Raw genomic sequence first — 13,156 nt, 5'->3', positions numbered from 1 at the left:
TCACCATTTATTTGCCTGTTCAATTATGTCAATAGACAAGGTCTCTGTCTCATTAACTTCGATCTTGTCTTGGTCCATAGTTTATCACACTGAACTAGTTATGGTAATTTACTTCCAATGATGCTTTGAGGTGTAAAACTTTCAGTGAGGGAAACTGGAATATAGCATTGGAAGTTTCATAATATCATGGCTGCTTCTGCTTTAAACTTACTTACTATAGGTGTCCACCAGACAGGTTAATCCGGCAGTATTTTGCCATCGACTAAGCGCTGCGCCACTTGGATGTTAGTTAAGCTTACTATTTTAATAGCTTACTTCACTGAGGTACTTAATTTAATTCATAGTTTTCTGCCCAAAGACTGCAAACCCAGCATCTTTCCTGTTTTCCACCTTCCTCTTAGTCTCCGCATACGATATATATATATATATATATATATATATATATATATATACATATTTTTATGTTGTTTATCTGATTTCTTCTTCTATCTCAACTTTTTCACCCGTTCACCGTTCTTTCCGGTACATCATTCAGTAGACACTTCTTTCTTAGTCAGTGATCCAGCCAATTTATTTTTCTTATCCTAATCAATGTGTTTGCAGTTTTTCTTGGGAAAGATAAATGTTGCAGCTTTCCGTTGCTTTCCGCACACCACTCTCTCTTTCGTATTTTAAAAGATCCCAGGAGGACCCAGTGCGGAGGAGGAGAGTGGACGTTACTAATTAAGCCCTCTGGATTTCACCGAAATTCGCCACGGTTCTGCCAGGGTTTTTGACCCGATCAGAGTCCGGGAAATCTCAGTTAGTTACATTACTTACTTTTTAGAAATAATCAAATGTTTCTCACCGTTAACTCAGACGATAGAAGTGTACATCTTCTATTGTAAAACATGCGCGAATCCTGTTATAAAGATTGCGTGAAGTTCATTCTGCTGAATTAAAAAAATTATTTAGCTTATGTATTTCTTTAAGTCCTCCATATTAGGTGACTTGTTTGCATAAACTTTTTATTTTAGGATAATCCATAAAAATTACAGGTACATACATCCTGGGATATAGGATGCCACAAACCCTTGCTAATTATTCTATCGTTGCACGCTTCGCGTAATGCACGAAATTTTCTCTTTCGGGATTTATAAGATTTTTTTCACATATGGTAAACAGGGGTAAATATAACCCATAAATTTAGTAGTTCAAATTTGGCATTTAATAACTTGCTCAATTTAAATTAAAATTCGTGAAAAATTTGAACAGGTGACTATCAATACCTTACCTGACTATGGTGAAAAGGAAGAAAAATTAAGTTGTTAAATTGAGATCTACGAACGTAACGTGTCGGCTCATAGGTTACATTTGCCTCCAGTGCTGGGGCTAGTGTAACCTATTACTTTCCTGCAGCAAAGGTCAGAATATGTCTTCGGATAAGTGGATGTGAAAGAACGTCACATTCTGTATGGAATGCGAATTTTATATTTTGGGCATTTGATACACTGCAAATATTTAAATGACAAAATGACACACAAACCAAATAAAAAACATTCTTTATGTTCCTAAGAACTTTTGCCTCGGACAAATTGAAGGAGTGTTCGTTGGTTTCACTCAACAGTAACAGCACCATGATCCGTCTTTCTTCAAGAACATCTTTAATCTGTAAATAAAATTATGTGTGTTTCAAAATTTTATAGCCACTTTGGCAATACAAGAGCGGTTCGGAAAGTAACTACCATTTATTTTTGGCAACCGTACGGGTTGGGGAAGGGAACTGGCGCCAGCGCATTAGTGTAAAGTGACTTAGTTGGCATGCAGTCGTTAACTCTTTTATTGCTGATTCGCGCTATGTAAAATGAGTACTAACATCTAGGACTTCGCAAGCACTGAAGTGCGTTCAGTTATACGACTTTTTTATGCAAAAAATACGAGTACTGCCGAGATTCATGGTCGGCTTTGTAATTTTATGGACGAGACATTGACTGAAATGGGTGCAAGACGGTGGTGCAGGAAGTTTAAAAGTGGCAGAACGATTCTTGAAATTGAATTTCTATCTGATCGATCTATTATTTTGACAGATTAACATATATAGGAGGTGGAATTATATATTCGAAAAATCATCGCTTTATAATAAACGAGTTTTCACTTCGTTTTCCGAAAATTTCATGTACCATTCTTTAGAAGTGTTTGAGGATATACTAGAGTCTCACAAGTATATTCGGTGGCCTCTGGAATTATACCATAACCAAATGTTTACGTCGTAAATTAATAACGAAATTTTAGCTCACTGCTATAATCTTGAATCCAAGAGACAGTTTATGGAATGGGAACAAACTCATTCATCGAAAACAAGAAAGACGTCTAAGCAAATATTAAACTACTGCCAGCTAGTTTATGACGACTGTCTTTTGGAAAAGAAAAGTGTGTTGACTTCATGGAATGAAAAATCAAAGTCAGCTACGCAGTATATTGTGTGATAGTAAATGGACTCCGGAGAGCCATACAAAACAAAAGCTACGGTATACTGAATTCCCGGCGTCGTTGCCTTGATGCATGATTTTGCGCACACGGATACCGTAGCTCAAGTTGAATATTTTAATTTAGAAGTGTTTGATCATCCATCATAGAGTTTTGAGTTTGCTTCTAGTCATCTTTTCAGTCACATGAAATATTTGTTGGCTACACATCACTGTCAACAAAGAGCTGGAAAATATTTTAAAATATGACTGAAGTCAGAGGCGTCTGATTTTTTCCAATAGGAATTAAAAGTCGTTCTTCGATATAATAATCACCTCATTTCAGGTGGTGTCCGTATGAAAATGATATTCTACCTACAGACCTGTATATATATATATATATATATATATATATATATATATATATATATATATATACACGTGTGTGTGTGTGTGTGTGTGTGTGTATATATATGTTTTGTTTTTAATAAAATAAAATTTATTTGCCGTGTTTATTCTATTTACTAGAATATCTACCGGAAGCTACTTTTCGAATTGCCCTGGTACAGACGAGCGAGTTGGCGTTTTTTTAAAGAAAAAATGAAACATTATACAACAAAAGATAGAAGGGCGGATTGAAGACCTGTCTCCAATCTTTTTCCCGTTTACCATTCCTTTCACTGCATCCTTCAGTAGGCCGGTAGGCATAGTTGCGCCACGAGGTCAATTGGGAGGCCTAGGCATGCCATAGTTGCGCCCCGAAAAAATCAGATAGCAGAATGGACATAGCATAGTTGCGCTCTGAAGAAATCAGGTAGCAGAATGGACATGGCATAGTTGAGCCCCGATGGGCATAGTACACACGAAAATGATTGTCATAAAATAAATAAATTACTTTAAAATATTATAGTGGTACTGTAGCTGCATTTTTGAAGAACATGTATTTGTCTATTTTATCGCTTCTGAATTCCTCAATCATGCGGTTTAAAAAACGGAGTCTTTCACGGTATGTCTTATTATGTAATCGGGGCGCAACTATGTCATGTCCCTTTTCTCTACCTGATGAGAACGGGGAGCAACTATGCCCACAAAACAGAGACCCTTTTTTATCTGTTGCATCTTACCTGACCGTGGGGCGCAACCATGCCCTGCCCCAGTAGGCAGTTCCTTCTTAGTGAGTGACTCAGCCAATAGACATAAGATAAGAACTTAAAATGTATAGAATAAACGGTAACAGAGTTCTTTTATTGTAGAACCTGCTGAGCCCAACGGGGAACAACCAGAGACGGCCCAGCAGTGTCATGTTCAGCGATGTTGTGCTATTTCACGGTGGCGGTACCAATGGAGGTGGCGAAACCACTCGCAACGTGTGTTCCAGCGAGAAGATGACACAGACGGGCGATGACAACCTATGGCCTGCACTCGGCAGTACTGGGCCTGGAGCGGCGATCTCGCCTCAGCCGCAGGTACAGAGGACAACTTGGTAGCTAGAAGTCGACTTTGTAGCATTGTTCACATCCCATGCTGTACAAATAACCTCTTCATCTCTAGGTAATATACAATTCCAGCTTATCTGAAAGCAAACCTCAATATGACCTTCAAATTTCTAGCTAATATAGTCTGAATATTTTACTCCCAATAATTCAATGTCTGTACGCAAGCACAGTACTATAAATGAACAGTTCAGACTTAAGATAAATTCAACAGATGGTGAGAGTAGGTATCGAAATTTATATGCGGTCTTTATTTAAAAACATCTGCATTAAAATAAAAATAATTTTCGAACAATTCTTACATTTTTTTTCATCTTGCTTTATATACAATTTCCTAGCTCCTATGTAATAACATTTTCTCATAAGTAGTATTTATGACAATGGAATTTATATAAAAATGCCAATATTCTACTTGAAAAGTTAAAACTCTGCTCCATATTCTCTTTACCCGAATCCCCCTATCTGTTTGATAATGTCACAAAAGCTCTTCTCCTTCCTTCCCTCCCTCCAAAATTTGTAATATAGCTACTTTTGGAATGCTGACTTAATATAACTTGCGAACCTACGAATTCTAAGTACCGGAAGATGTTGCTCATCTTTTTCCATTTTTTTTTCAGATGGTAGAGTGCAGCGGTGTTGGAAGCAGCATGATGGGCACTGAAGCCATGACCTGCCAGGAGCTTTTGGCCTTGAGTGGGGCACTCAGCGCCGCCCTTCCCACGGGTCAGCTTGGGCTGGGTCCTTTCTTCTCCTCCCTCAGCAAAGGAGGTAAATATTATAGCTCGGCTAGAGAAAGGATTTGTGGTACTAAAATGTATAGGCTACTGAAAGATTAATTTATTGTAGGCGCAGTTCCACCAATAATTGAAGAGCGTTCTCCCAAAACGTGTTAAGTCCATTTTCAGGCATTTGACAGGAAGGACAAAAACCTGTGGATGCTGTTACGATTTATGTTGGATGTTTCCCGATAGTTTCTCATTGTTGTACACAAATATATTGTGTTTTCAGCATTGATAAAACAATAAATCCTCAGTTTAAATCTACGTTTTAAATAGGACCATTTCTAAAGAAATAAATTAATACAAATTCTGTGTGATGCTTTTTATTGATCAAAATTCTAGGAACAGAGCAAAACATGTTTGTGTTTGTAAATTTATACCTTACATTTATACAAAAAGTCGCCCTGGGTGGCGCAGTCGGTATAGTGCTGGTCTTCTGTGCCCGAGGTTGCGAGTTGGATCCCGGCTCAGGTCGATGACATTTAAGTGTGCTTAAATGCGGCAAGCTCATGTTACTAGATTTACTGGCGTGTAAAAAATCTCCTGCGGGACAAAATCCCGGCACACCGGCGACGCTGATATAACCTCTGCAGTTGCGAGCGTTGTTAAATAAAACGTAATTTTAAAGAAAAGAATTATACAAAATGCTTATCATACACGTCGACTTGGCCCACACCTGTGGAGTGACGGTTAGAGCGTCTGACTGCGAAACTAGGTGGCTCGGATTCGAATCCCAGTCGGGGCAAGTTACCTGGTTGAGGTTTTTCCCTCAACCCAATATGAGCAAATGCTGAGTTACTATCGGTGCTGGACCCCGGTATTATCACCTTCATTTCATTCAGACGCTAAATAACTTGATGTTGATTAAGCATCGTAAAATACCCCACTAAAACAAAAGACGTCAACTTGCATGCAACAAGTTGCTATCTACTGCCCTAGGGTCAACGGCGAACATTTGACCATAACAGGGCGAAACTTCTAGCAATATGCGGAACCATGTAAACATGATACTGTAATTCATCACGTACTCGCTTGCTGTCTGCTGTATATCTTCTGCCGATAATTCGAATCGCAAGTGCCTATTTCACTTATAACTAGGGTTCGTAAATTGATGAAATATCGTCTTTTTTCTGAGACATCACATACAATGCAGGATGCAATATAAACTCGTTTCACTTCAACACGAACTAATATAGCTTACTTTTATTTTGCATTTCTTCTTTTTTTACATTTTTCGGTCTTTTATTGTCCGTTGGCCATTTCTTAGGTTAGGACATGTTCTACCTTTTGTTGCATTTTTGGCCAATTCTGCTTATGAATGGACTTTTTTACGGTGTACACATAGTCTATATTTGAGAATCATCTGCAGATTGCTTACGCAATTCGATATCGTCTTACAAGAATTTTCTTTTGCATCTGCCTTGACTCCTGATCACTTGTGTTACATGCTTCTCCCCATTCAACGCAACAGGACAAATACTGCAGCCGCGGTGCTCGCAATCAGCATATTGTATCTCACAAGTGAAGATGTAAAAGTGCCGAAAGAAAAGCAAAGCAGACAAAGTTTTCTACAATGGTTAGTGACTGAGTTTGGTGAGAATGTATTTTCCACAGATGGAATTACACTATTATTTTGTTTGTATTTTACTATTAAAATCATGGTCTTTTTCAATTTTACTTTAATACTTTCAGAAATTTGAGGTCATCTTATAGGCAATTTTTCTGTGGGTTTTAAGTCATCAACTTCCGAGTCCTATGGTACTTATAACCTCCGAATTTTCACTAAGGAAACTTCTTTCGTTCTCCATGTCTTAGCTGGCAGCGGCCATCTTCATACTCAGCTGTTTCCTGAACAAATTCGCATACATGAAGCACTTCTGTTTCCTGAACAAATGTGAAGGTGCAAAAAACTTCTGTTTCATGCACAAATGCGGGAAGGACAGGATTTAACGTGTCTCGAAAGAAATCGAGCTATGGACTTAATTTGTTTTGCATGAAATCGTCATATTTCTGCCTCGATATTTACTTCATGGAAGTGAGTTTCGAGGGAAAACATACAGCAGATCTCTGACGATTGCAAAGAATACTAGGAATACAGCAAAATTTCATTTTTGTGTACTTAATTCGTTTTGGGAGAAAGTTCTTTAATTGCTGTTTCATAAAATCAGTGAAAAATTGTGCCCTCTGAATAATAAGCAGATGAGGTCAGCACTCTCAAGACGAGTTTCTATTCAATTATTTGATATTGTATATGTATATTCGTCTTTAACTGACGTAAGTGTTCATATTCATATAAGCGTCTACTAATTATTGACAAAGCAGATACTTATATGAGTGACAATATTTTCAGCCGTCTATGTACAGCAGCTAATAAATGTACTCGTAACTTTATAACTATGAAATACCGAAACACAAACTAACGTAACTTGCAGTTAAATCACACAAAAATATACGTAAATTTTATATAATGATATGTTATTAGTAATGGCATCCGATTGTGGTATACGTAAGTATTAATTATTAAAGCACAACTTTATCCCTGCTCCGAAGTCACTGCAATAGTTTCGAATCTATGCCTAAGGCATGAAAATTTGTCCATTGGCATTAACTTATCATGTCTTAGATTGCCTTATGGAAGACCGACATCATATGAATTCCCTGGCATAAATACTCGAGGTACAATATAGTCCCAATGTAAGAAGAATTAATACTCCTAATAAAAAATAGTTTAATATTTACATGTGTGACAAGTTCGGTGAAAACCGATTGACATGTATAGGTATAATTTATTAAAGTGGATTCATTGTTAATGGTTTATAATCTCATAATACTGAATGATCCATTCAGCAATAGACTTCTACACAGCACTGGCGCTCACGGTAAAGATTCATTACAAGGCCGGCCTATGCATAAACAAGGAAACAGCTTCTGTATTCAGTAGAGTGCGGACGTTCTTGTGGTTAAGACGTAAGTATTTCTAGTTTTACTTTGTGTTCGTAGTATATCTTGATCGCTGAGTGATCGTTAGTGGACTTCAGAATTAAAGAAGAACGGGCATTCGTATCAGAAAACTACAACCATAGATACCGTCGGCCTTTTTCCAACCTAACGGTCGTCAACGCTGAAGATATACTGTGAGTAGTATACGTCATTCCACAAAGGATTTCATGCATTGTTCATGTATGTTAACGGAGTCGGCATGTGAATTTCATAAACAATTAGAGTTCAGTTCTCAGGTGATAGAGTTCAATTTCTTCTTCTTCTTCTTCTTCTTCTTTCCCTTAGTTTAACCTCTCCCTTTTAGGTTCTTATTACACGGCCCACTCCACCCGAGCAGAGTTCAATTTCGTTTCACGGTATATGTGGTGAATAAATTGCCGAAGACTGGAAGTGGGACTTCCAATGATTTTCCCTACAATATTGCTTCTGTGTATCTCGCAACAAACAGTGTTTCTCATGTTTCTGTGCAAAGGACCGAGAAATTTATTAAAATTAAAATTGAAAATCAGTGTTACACAGAAACTACGATCTGGTGATTCTGAACACAAGGACAGATTTTGTGGGAGAGTTTAAATAATGTGCATGATGGAGATATAGGTTTCAACCATTTCTCAGTGTAGTTACAGTGAGTGATGTTTAGTTTTGCAAGTAGATGCCAGAAGTATCTGGAACAACATTCACAATTTCATCTTGTATTTTCTTAGCAGAAATAAGTATATACATCACATTTTAAAATGTATATTTCAATAATTCTTTACGGAATCGAATTCTGTTGCGTTGTATTATCGAGGATGCGAAGTTTGAGTTATCAATATGTATTGGCTAGCGCGCCGACAGCATTTATACCGCGTGACGGTCGATTGCTCACTGGATCATTCAGTGCTTTTTTTGCTTTAAAAACTAATTTGGTGGCTAATGGACCTCATGTTATATTTCCTGCGTTGTCGGGTAATGTCATCAATGCTGTGTTCATAACTCATACAGAAATTGGATTAGCATTCATTTTTGTCTCGTTTTTTATCATCATTAATAATTAATCTAAGGAGAGACACAGTGTTACTGAATTATAAAACAAGACGCGTATGTCGATATTAAGCAGGAGTGGAGGCCTTAGGAGAGGACACTGGGCCGCGGTGGTGCAGCAGTCCTGAGCACGACCCCCACGACATATGCTGCTCCGAACAGCCCTGCAGCGGCGATTGGGCCATGATGCTGGAGAGCGGAGGCGTCTCGAAGAGGCACCGGGGCGGCGGTAAGGTGCCGTGGCGCTGGATGGCCTCTTGCTGCGCGTCCTTCTTGCACGGATTCCGACGCATCATTAAGGCGCTCGTGGAGCACAAGTACTTCCAACAAGGCATCCTGCTGGCCATCCTCATCAACACTCTGAGCATGGGCATTGAGTACCACAACCAGGTCTGTAAGGACTTTATTCAGCCAATATCAGGAATTCCTGACATAACTTTATTGTTCACTTATACCCTTCCTATTTTAATCTCTTTTTTATTTTTCCTTCTACTGTAAACAGTTTTGAATGCACTGCAGTCCAATGGTTTAGTGCGTAGCTTCTCATCTTGTTAGTACAGAGTGCTGCAAAGAAAAGGTGACTGAACTGTATGTATAGCATTCTGCGTATGATTGATGAACTGCACACTGAACAAACCAATGTGAGTCTTATGGTAAAGAAAACTGGTGCATGCCAATACCGCATACAGATCTTCCATTAACTGAGGTCTCGTATATGTTATTCTGGCCATGTGTTAGCGAACCTGTATGGTGAATGCCACGTTTTCTTAAGTGGGCATTCCAAATAGCAGAACATGCTAGAAATCATAGGAATATGCCTAAAGACCACTTCAACCGGAGAAATTAACAACGTGGCCTCTAATACCCAAACATGGCATTGTTGGGCGTAGAATATAACGATTTATAGAGCTACCGGCGTAGCTCAGTCGGCTAAGGCACTTGGCTGCCGATCCGGAGTTGCGCTCTGGCACGGGTTCGATTTCCGCTAGGGCTCATTACCTCCTTGGGTTTTTACAACGTTTTCCCCAACCGTAAGGCGAATGTCAGGTAATCTACGACGAATCCTAGGCCTCATCTCGCCCAATATCATCTCGCTATCACCAATTCCATCGACTCTAACCTAGTAGTTGATACAGCGTCGTTAAATAACCAACTAAAAATGGATAGCAAATAAAAATTACTGTTCCCGTGTACAAGGAACAAGTGAGTAACTGATTTGCAGTTGTTTTGTGGAATTCGTCGTCTGGAATTTGAACAAGAGGTGCTGTTTCACTTAGACCATACCTGCACAAACAGCGCTCAACGAGCGCGCGCGCTCCTTCCGAGCGGGAGAGCTGTGAGCGTATTCCGAATCTCACCGGTGAGCAATCCGATGGCATCACGGTGTTCCGAATTCCACCGATGACGTCATTGATGCTCCACCGGTGTCGCACCGGTGCCATCAACTTGCAGAGGTAGTGGCAGTCTCCATCAGTGAATCTGATTGGTTCTTGTATAGGGCGGGAATTAGCAGACGAATGACATCGTGCACTGTTGTGTCATGGCGGTGTGTTCTGCTTTAGTTCTGCTGCATTGTTTGTAATGAGCACAACGTAAAAACAATATGTTAATGGCTTATGAGCGAACATGTCAATGGACCAGTTATTACTACCGGTTCAAGAAATAAGTTGTTTGTATCTCTTTTCTTTGAACGAGATGGCAGTACGAAAATTTCGCAAAATTTTGCTAGCGTAGCACAGATAACCACTTACACGGTCGCCATGACAGCATCGATTCTTCCAGCAGTTTTGTTCCTTATTTTCGTTGCAACGTGACGTCATTGATCCCACCGGACCGGTGAGATTCGGAATACGCTGTGTGTTTACCGCTCGCCGAATCGGAGAGGAAGATACGTCAGAATGACATAGACCTGCTACAGATAGAGGAGAGGGAAACGACCACTCAGCTATCTAGTGGAGTACAGTGTGTATTCTCAGTAACTGTTTTACGTTGCTTACCTACTGCTACAGTACGGTATGGAGGAATCTAAAAGACGGAAAAGTAGTGATCAGGCAAATTCTTTCAATGTTGCATGGGAAAATGCTTATTTTTTCATAGCTGGTGGAGTAAATACTCAGTGCTTTATCTGCCACAACATTTTGAAAAGTAGAAAGAAACATAGGTAACATAATGCGTCATTACCAGTCCAGACATAAAAATACTAAAGATATTAATCTTCAACAATTTTAATATCTCTCTTCAGGGAAAAGGCCAGCTCAGTGTTGATATGTTGAATAAATTACGGGATTTCAGTCGTAAACTTACACTTTTCGTAAGTCAGTTTCGGGAAGGTAATATGGCTTACTTTCGAACGATAGAAACTGCTCGTGATGAAGCCATGTTAAACGATTATGTGCAAAAATTAATTGAAGTTCAAAATGAATTTAATTCTAGGTTCCAAGATCTTGTCTTAAGGTCCACACCTGTGGAGTAACGGTTAGCGCGTCTAGCCGCGAAACCAGGTGGCCCAGGTTCGATTCCCGGGTCAAGTTACCTGGTTGAGGTTTTTCCGGGGTTTTCCCTCAACTCAGTATGAGAAAACGCTGAGTAACTTTCGCTGTTGGACCCCGGACTCATTTCACCGGCATTATCACCTTCTCATTCAGACGCTAAATAATATAAGCTGTTGATAAAGCGTCGTAAAATAACCTACTAAAAATCTTGTCTTAATTGGAAAGAAGTTTAAAGTTATCATAATAAATTCAACACCAGTTGAAACAATGCCATATAAGTTACAGGTGGGCCTAGTTGGCGCAGTTGGTATAGCGCTGGCCTTCTATGCCTGAGGTTGCGGGTTCGATTCCGGGCCAGCTCGATTGCATTTAAGTGTGCTCATATAACCTCGGCAGTTGCGAGCGCCGTTAAATAAAACAACATTTAACGATTTACAGCTCGGACTTATTGATCTTCAATGTGGTCTAAAGGCTAAAGATCGTTTGAATAATACTACTAGCCTGGTTGAGTTTTACAAGACTAAACATTAGCAATAATATCCACGACTACACAGGCTGGCTGTGAAAATGATTGCTATGTTTGGCTCAACATTTATATTTGTGAGCAACTGTTTTCTATAATCAACTTTAATAAAGGCAGGCATCGAATATCTGTAACGATCATTACGATCAGTAGGCTACTGTTCCTTTCAGCTGCCAACAGCATAAAACCTCGTTTTCAAGTACTGATAAATAAAAATATAACAAAATGATATCGTGCATTTAAGTAGGTATAAAACTTCTATTATTTCTGTAAAATAAATATGTCTGTATTAATTAATAAGTCCAAGACAGTTTTGCAAACACTGAACGGGAATTCATTTCATAAACATTCGTACTAGTACTTCCCTTTTGTGTATATTTTGTACGAGATCACCCCTTCTTCCAGTCCACCCTATACCGAGCGCAGCTAATATCTACATTCCGCTCATGAGCTATGAGCTGGCTCGGAGAGCGGAAACCTTGTGCAGGCATGACCTAGACGAAGCAATTTCACATGTTGCCCAGAGTAACGCAGTAGGCCTACTATTACAGGAACTATTTTCAGGTGGAATTGTGTAATGAGGAACAGACTTTCCCTACCCATCCCGTAGTCCCGATCTCACGTTTTGTGACGCATATCTGTGCAGCATGTTGAAAGAAGAGCACTTCACACCAACATCCATGAAACTACAATAGCCTCGCAATAACATTGATTCGGGGCTATGAGACCGGATCAATGTTCCACCATGGTCAATGCAATGGTCACACGCATGGAATACGTTGTTCATAATGACGTGTAAATGCAGCGTTTTCAACAGGAGATAATAGTGTTGGTGAGTGAAGATGCAATGCAAGAGAACCCCGAAGGAAATCTCACAACTTTCGCTTTGTCCATCACGAAAGCCATATTAATCGGAACTATATATTGAACCCAGTCTCGCTTGTATGTCAGTCAAACGCGCTAGCCATGAGTCATGAAGGTCATAGCATTCTATCATTGCCCCTTTAATGTCACATGATCGTCTTATCGTCTTTGTGCAACATCTATGTCTATCTTGAAAAGAATGCTAAATAAAAAAGTTTACCTTTCTGAATCATTTTGCTCCTGTATTATAGCCGGAAGTGCTGACGGTAGTGGTGGAGATCAGCAACATTGTGTTCTCGGCCATCTTTGCTGTGGAGATGGTGCTCAAAATCATCGCTGAGGGACCTTTTTCTTACATCAGCAATGGATTCAACGTGTTCGATGGTGTCATAGTGGTGCTAAGGTGAGTTTAATTCTGTCAGTACAGATAAATTAATGAGCAGAAAGTGAAGGATAATTTAAAATCGTCGCACGTATCTACAGATTTATTGATTACGTTGTGCAGAACTAGCCCAAAAAACCGGAAGGAATGCAGTTT

At 39.4% G+C, this 13,156-nt stretch overlaps 1 protein-coding gene across 2 annotated transcripts in view; it reads left to right on the top strand.

The window, feature by feature from the left end:
• Positions 1-13,156, top strand: part of Ca-alpha1T (Ca[2+]-channel protein alpha[[1]] subunit T) — a 267,876-nt gene that overhangs the window by 158,758 nt on the left and 95,962 nt on the right. The window contains exons 10-13 of one of the 2 annotated variants that reach the window (XM_069834966.1): positions 3,698-3,910; positions 4,555-4,705; positions 8,816-9,129; positions 12,870-13,021. In XM_069834966.1, coding sequence (XP_069691067.1) covers positions 3,698-3,910; positions 4,555-4,705; positions 8,816-9,129; positions 12,870-13,021 — 830 coding nt within the window. Of the gene's footprint in view, positions 1-3,697; positions 3,911-4,554; positions 4,706-8,812; positions 9,130-12,869; positions 13,022-13,156 lie in introns of both variants that reach the window. The other variant, XM_069834967.1, reaches the window with a different exon arrangement.

The sequence above is a fragment of the Periplaneta americana genome, chromosome 9 (assembly GCF_040183065.1).
Source record: "Periplaneta americana isolate PAMFEO1 chromosome 9, P.americana_PAMFEO1_priV1, whole genome shotgun sequence".
Lineage (NCBI taxonomy): Eukaryota > Metazoa > Arthropoda > Insecta > Blattodea > Blattidae > Periplaneta > Periplaneta americana.
This window is presented reverse-complemented; position numbering and strand designations above follow the sequence as displayed.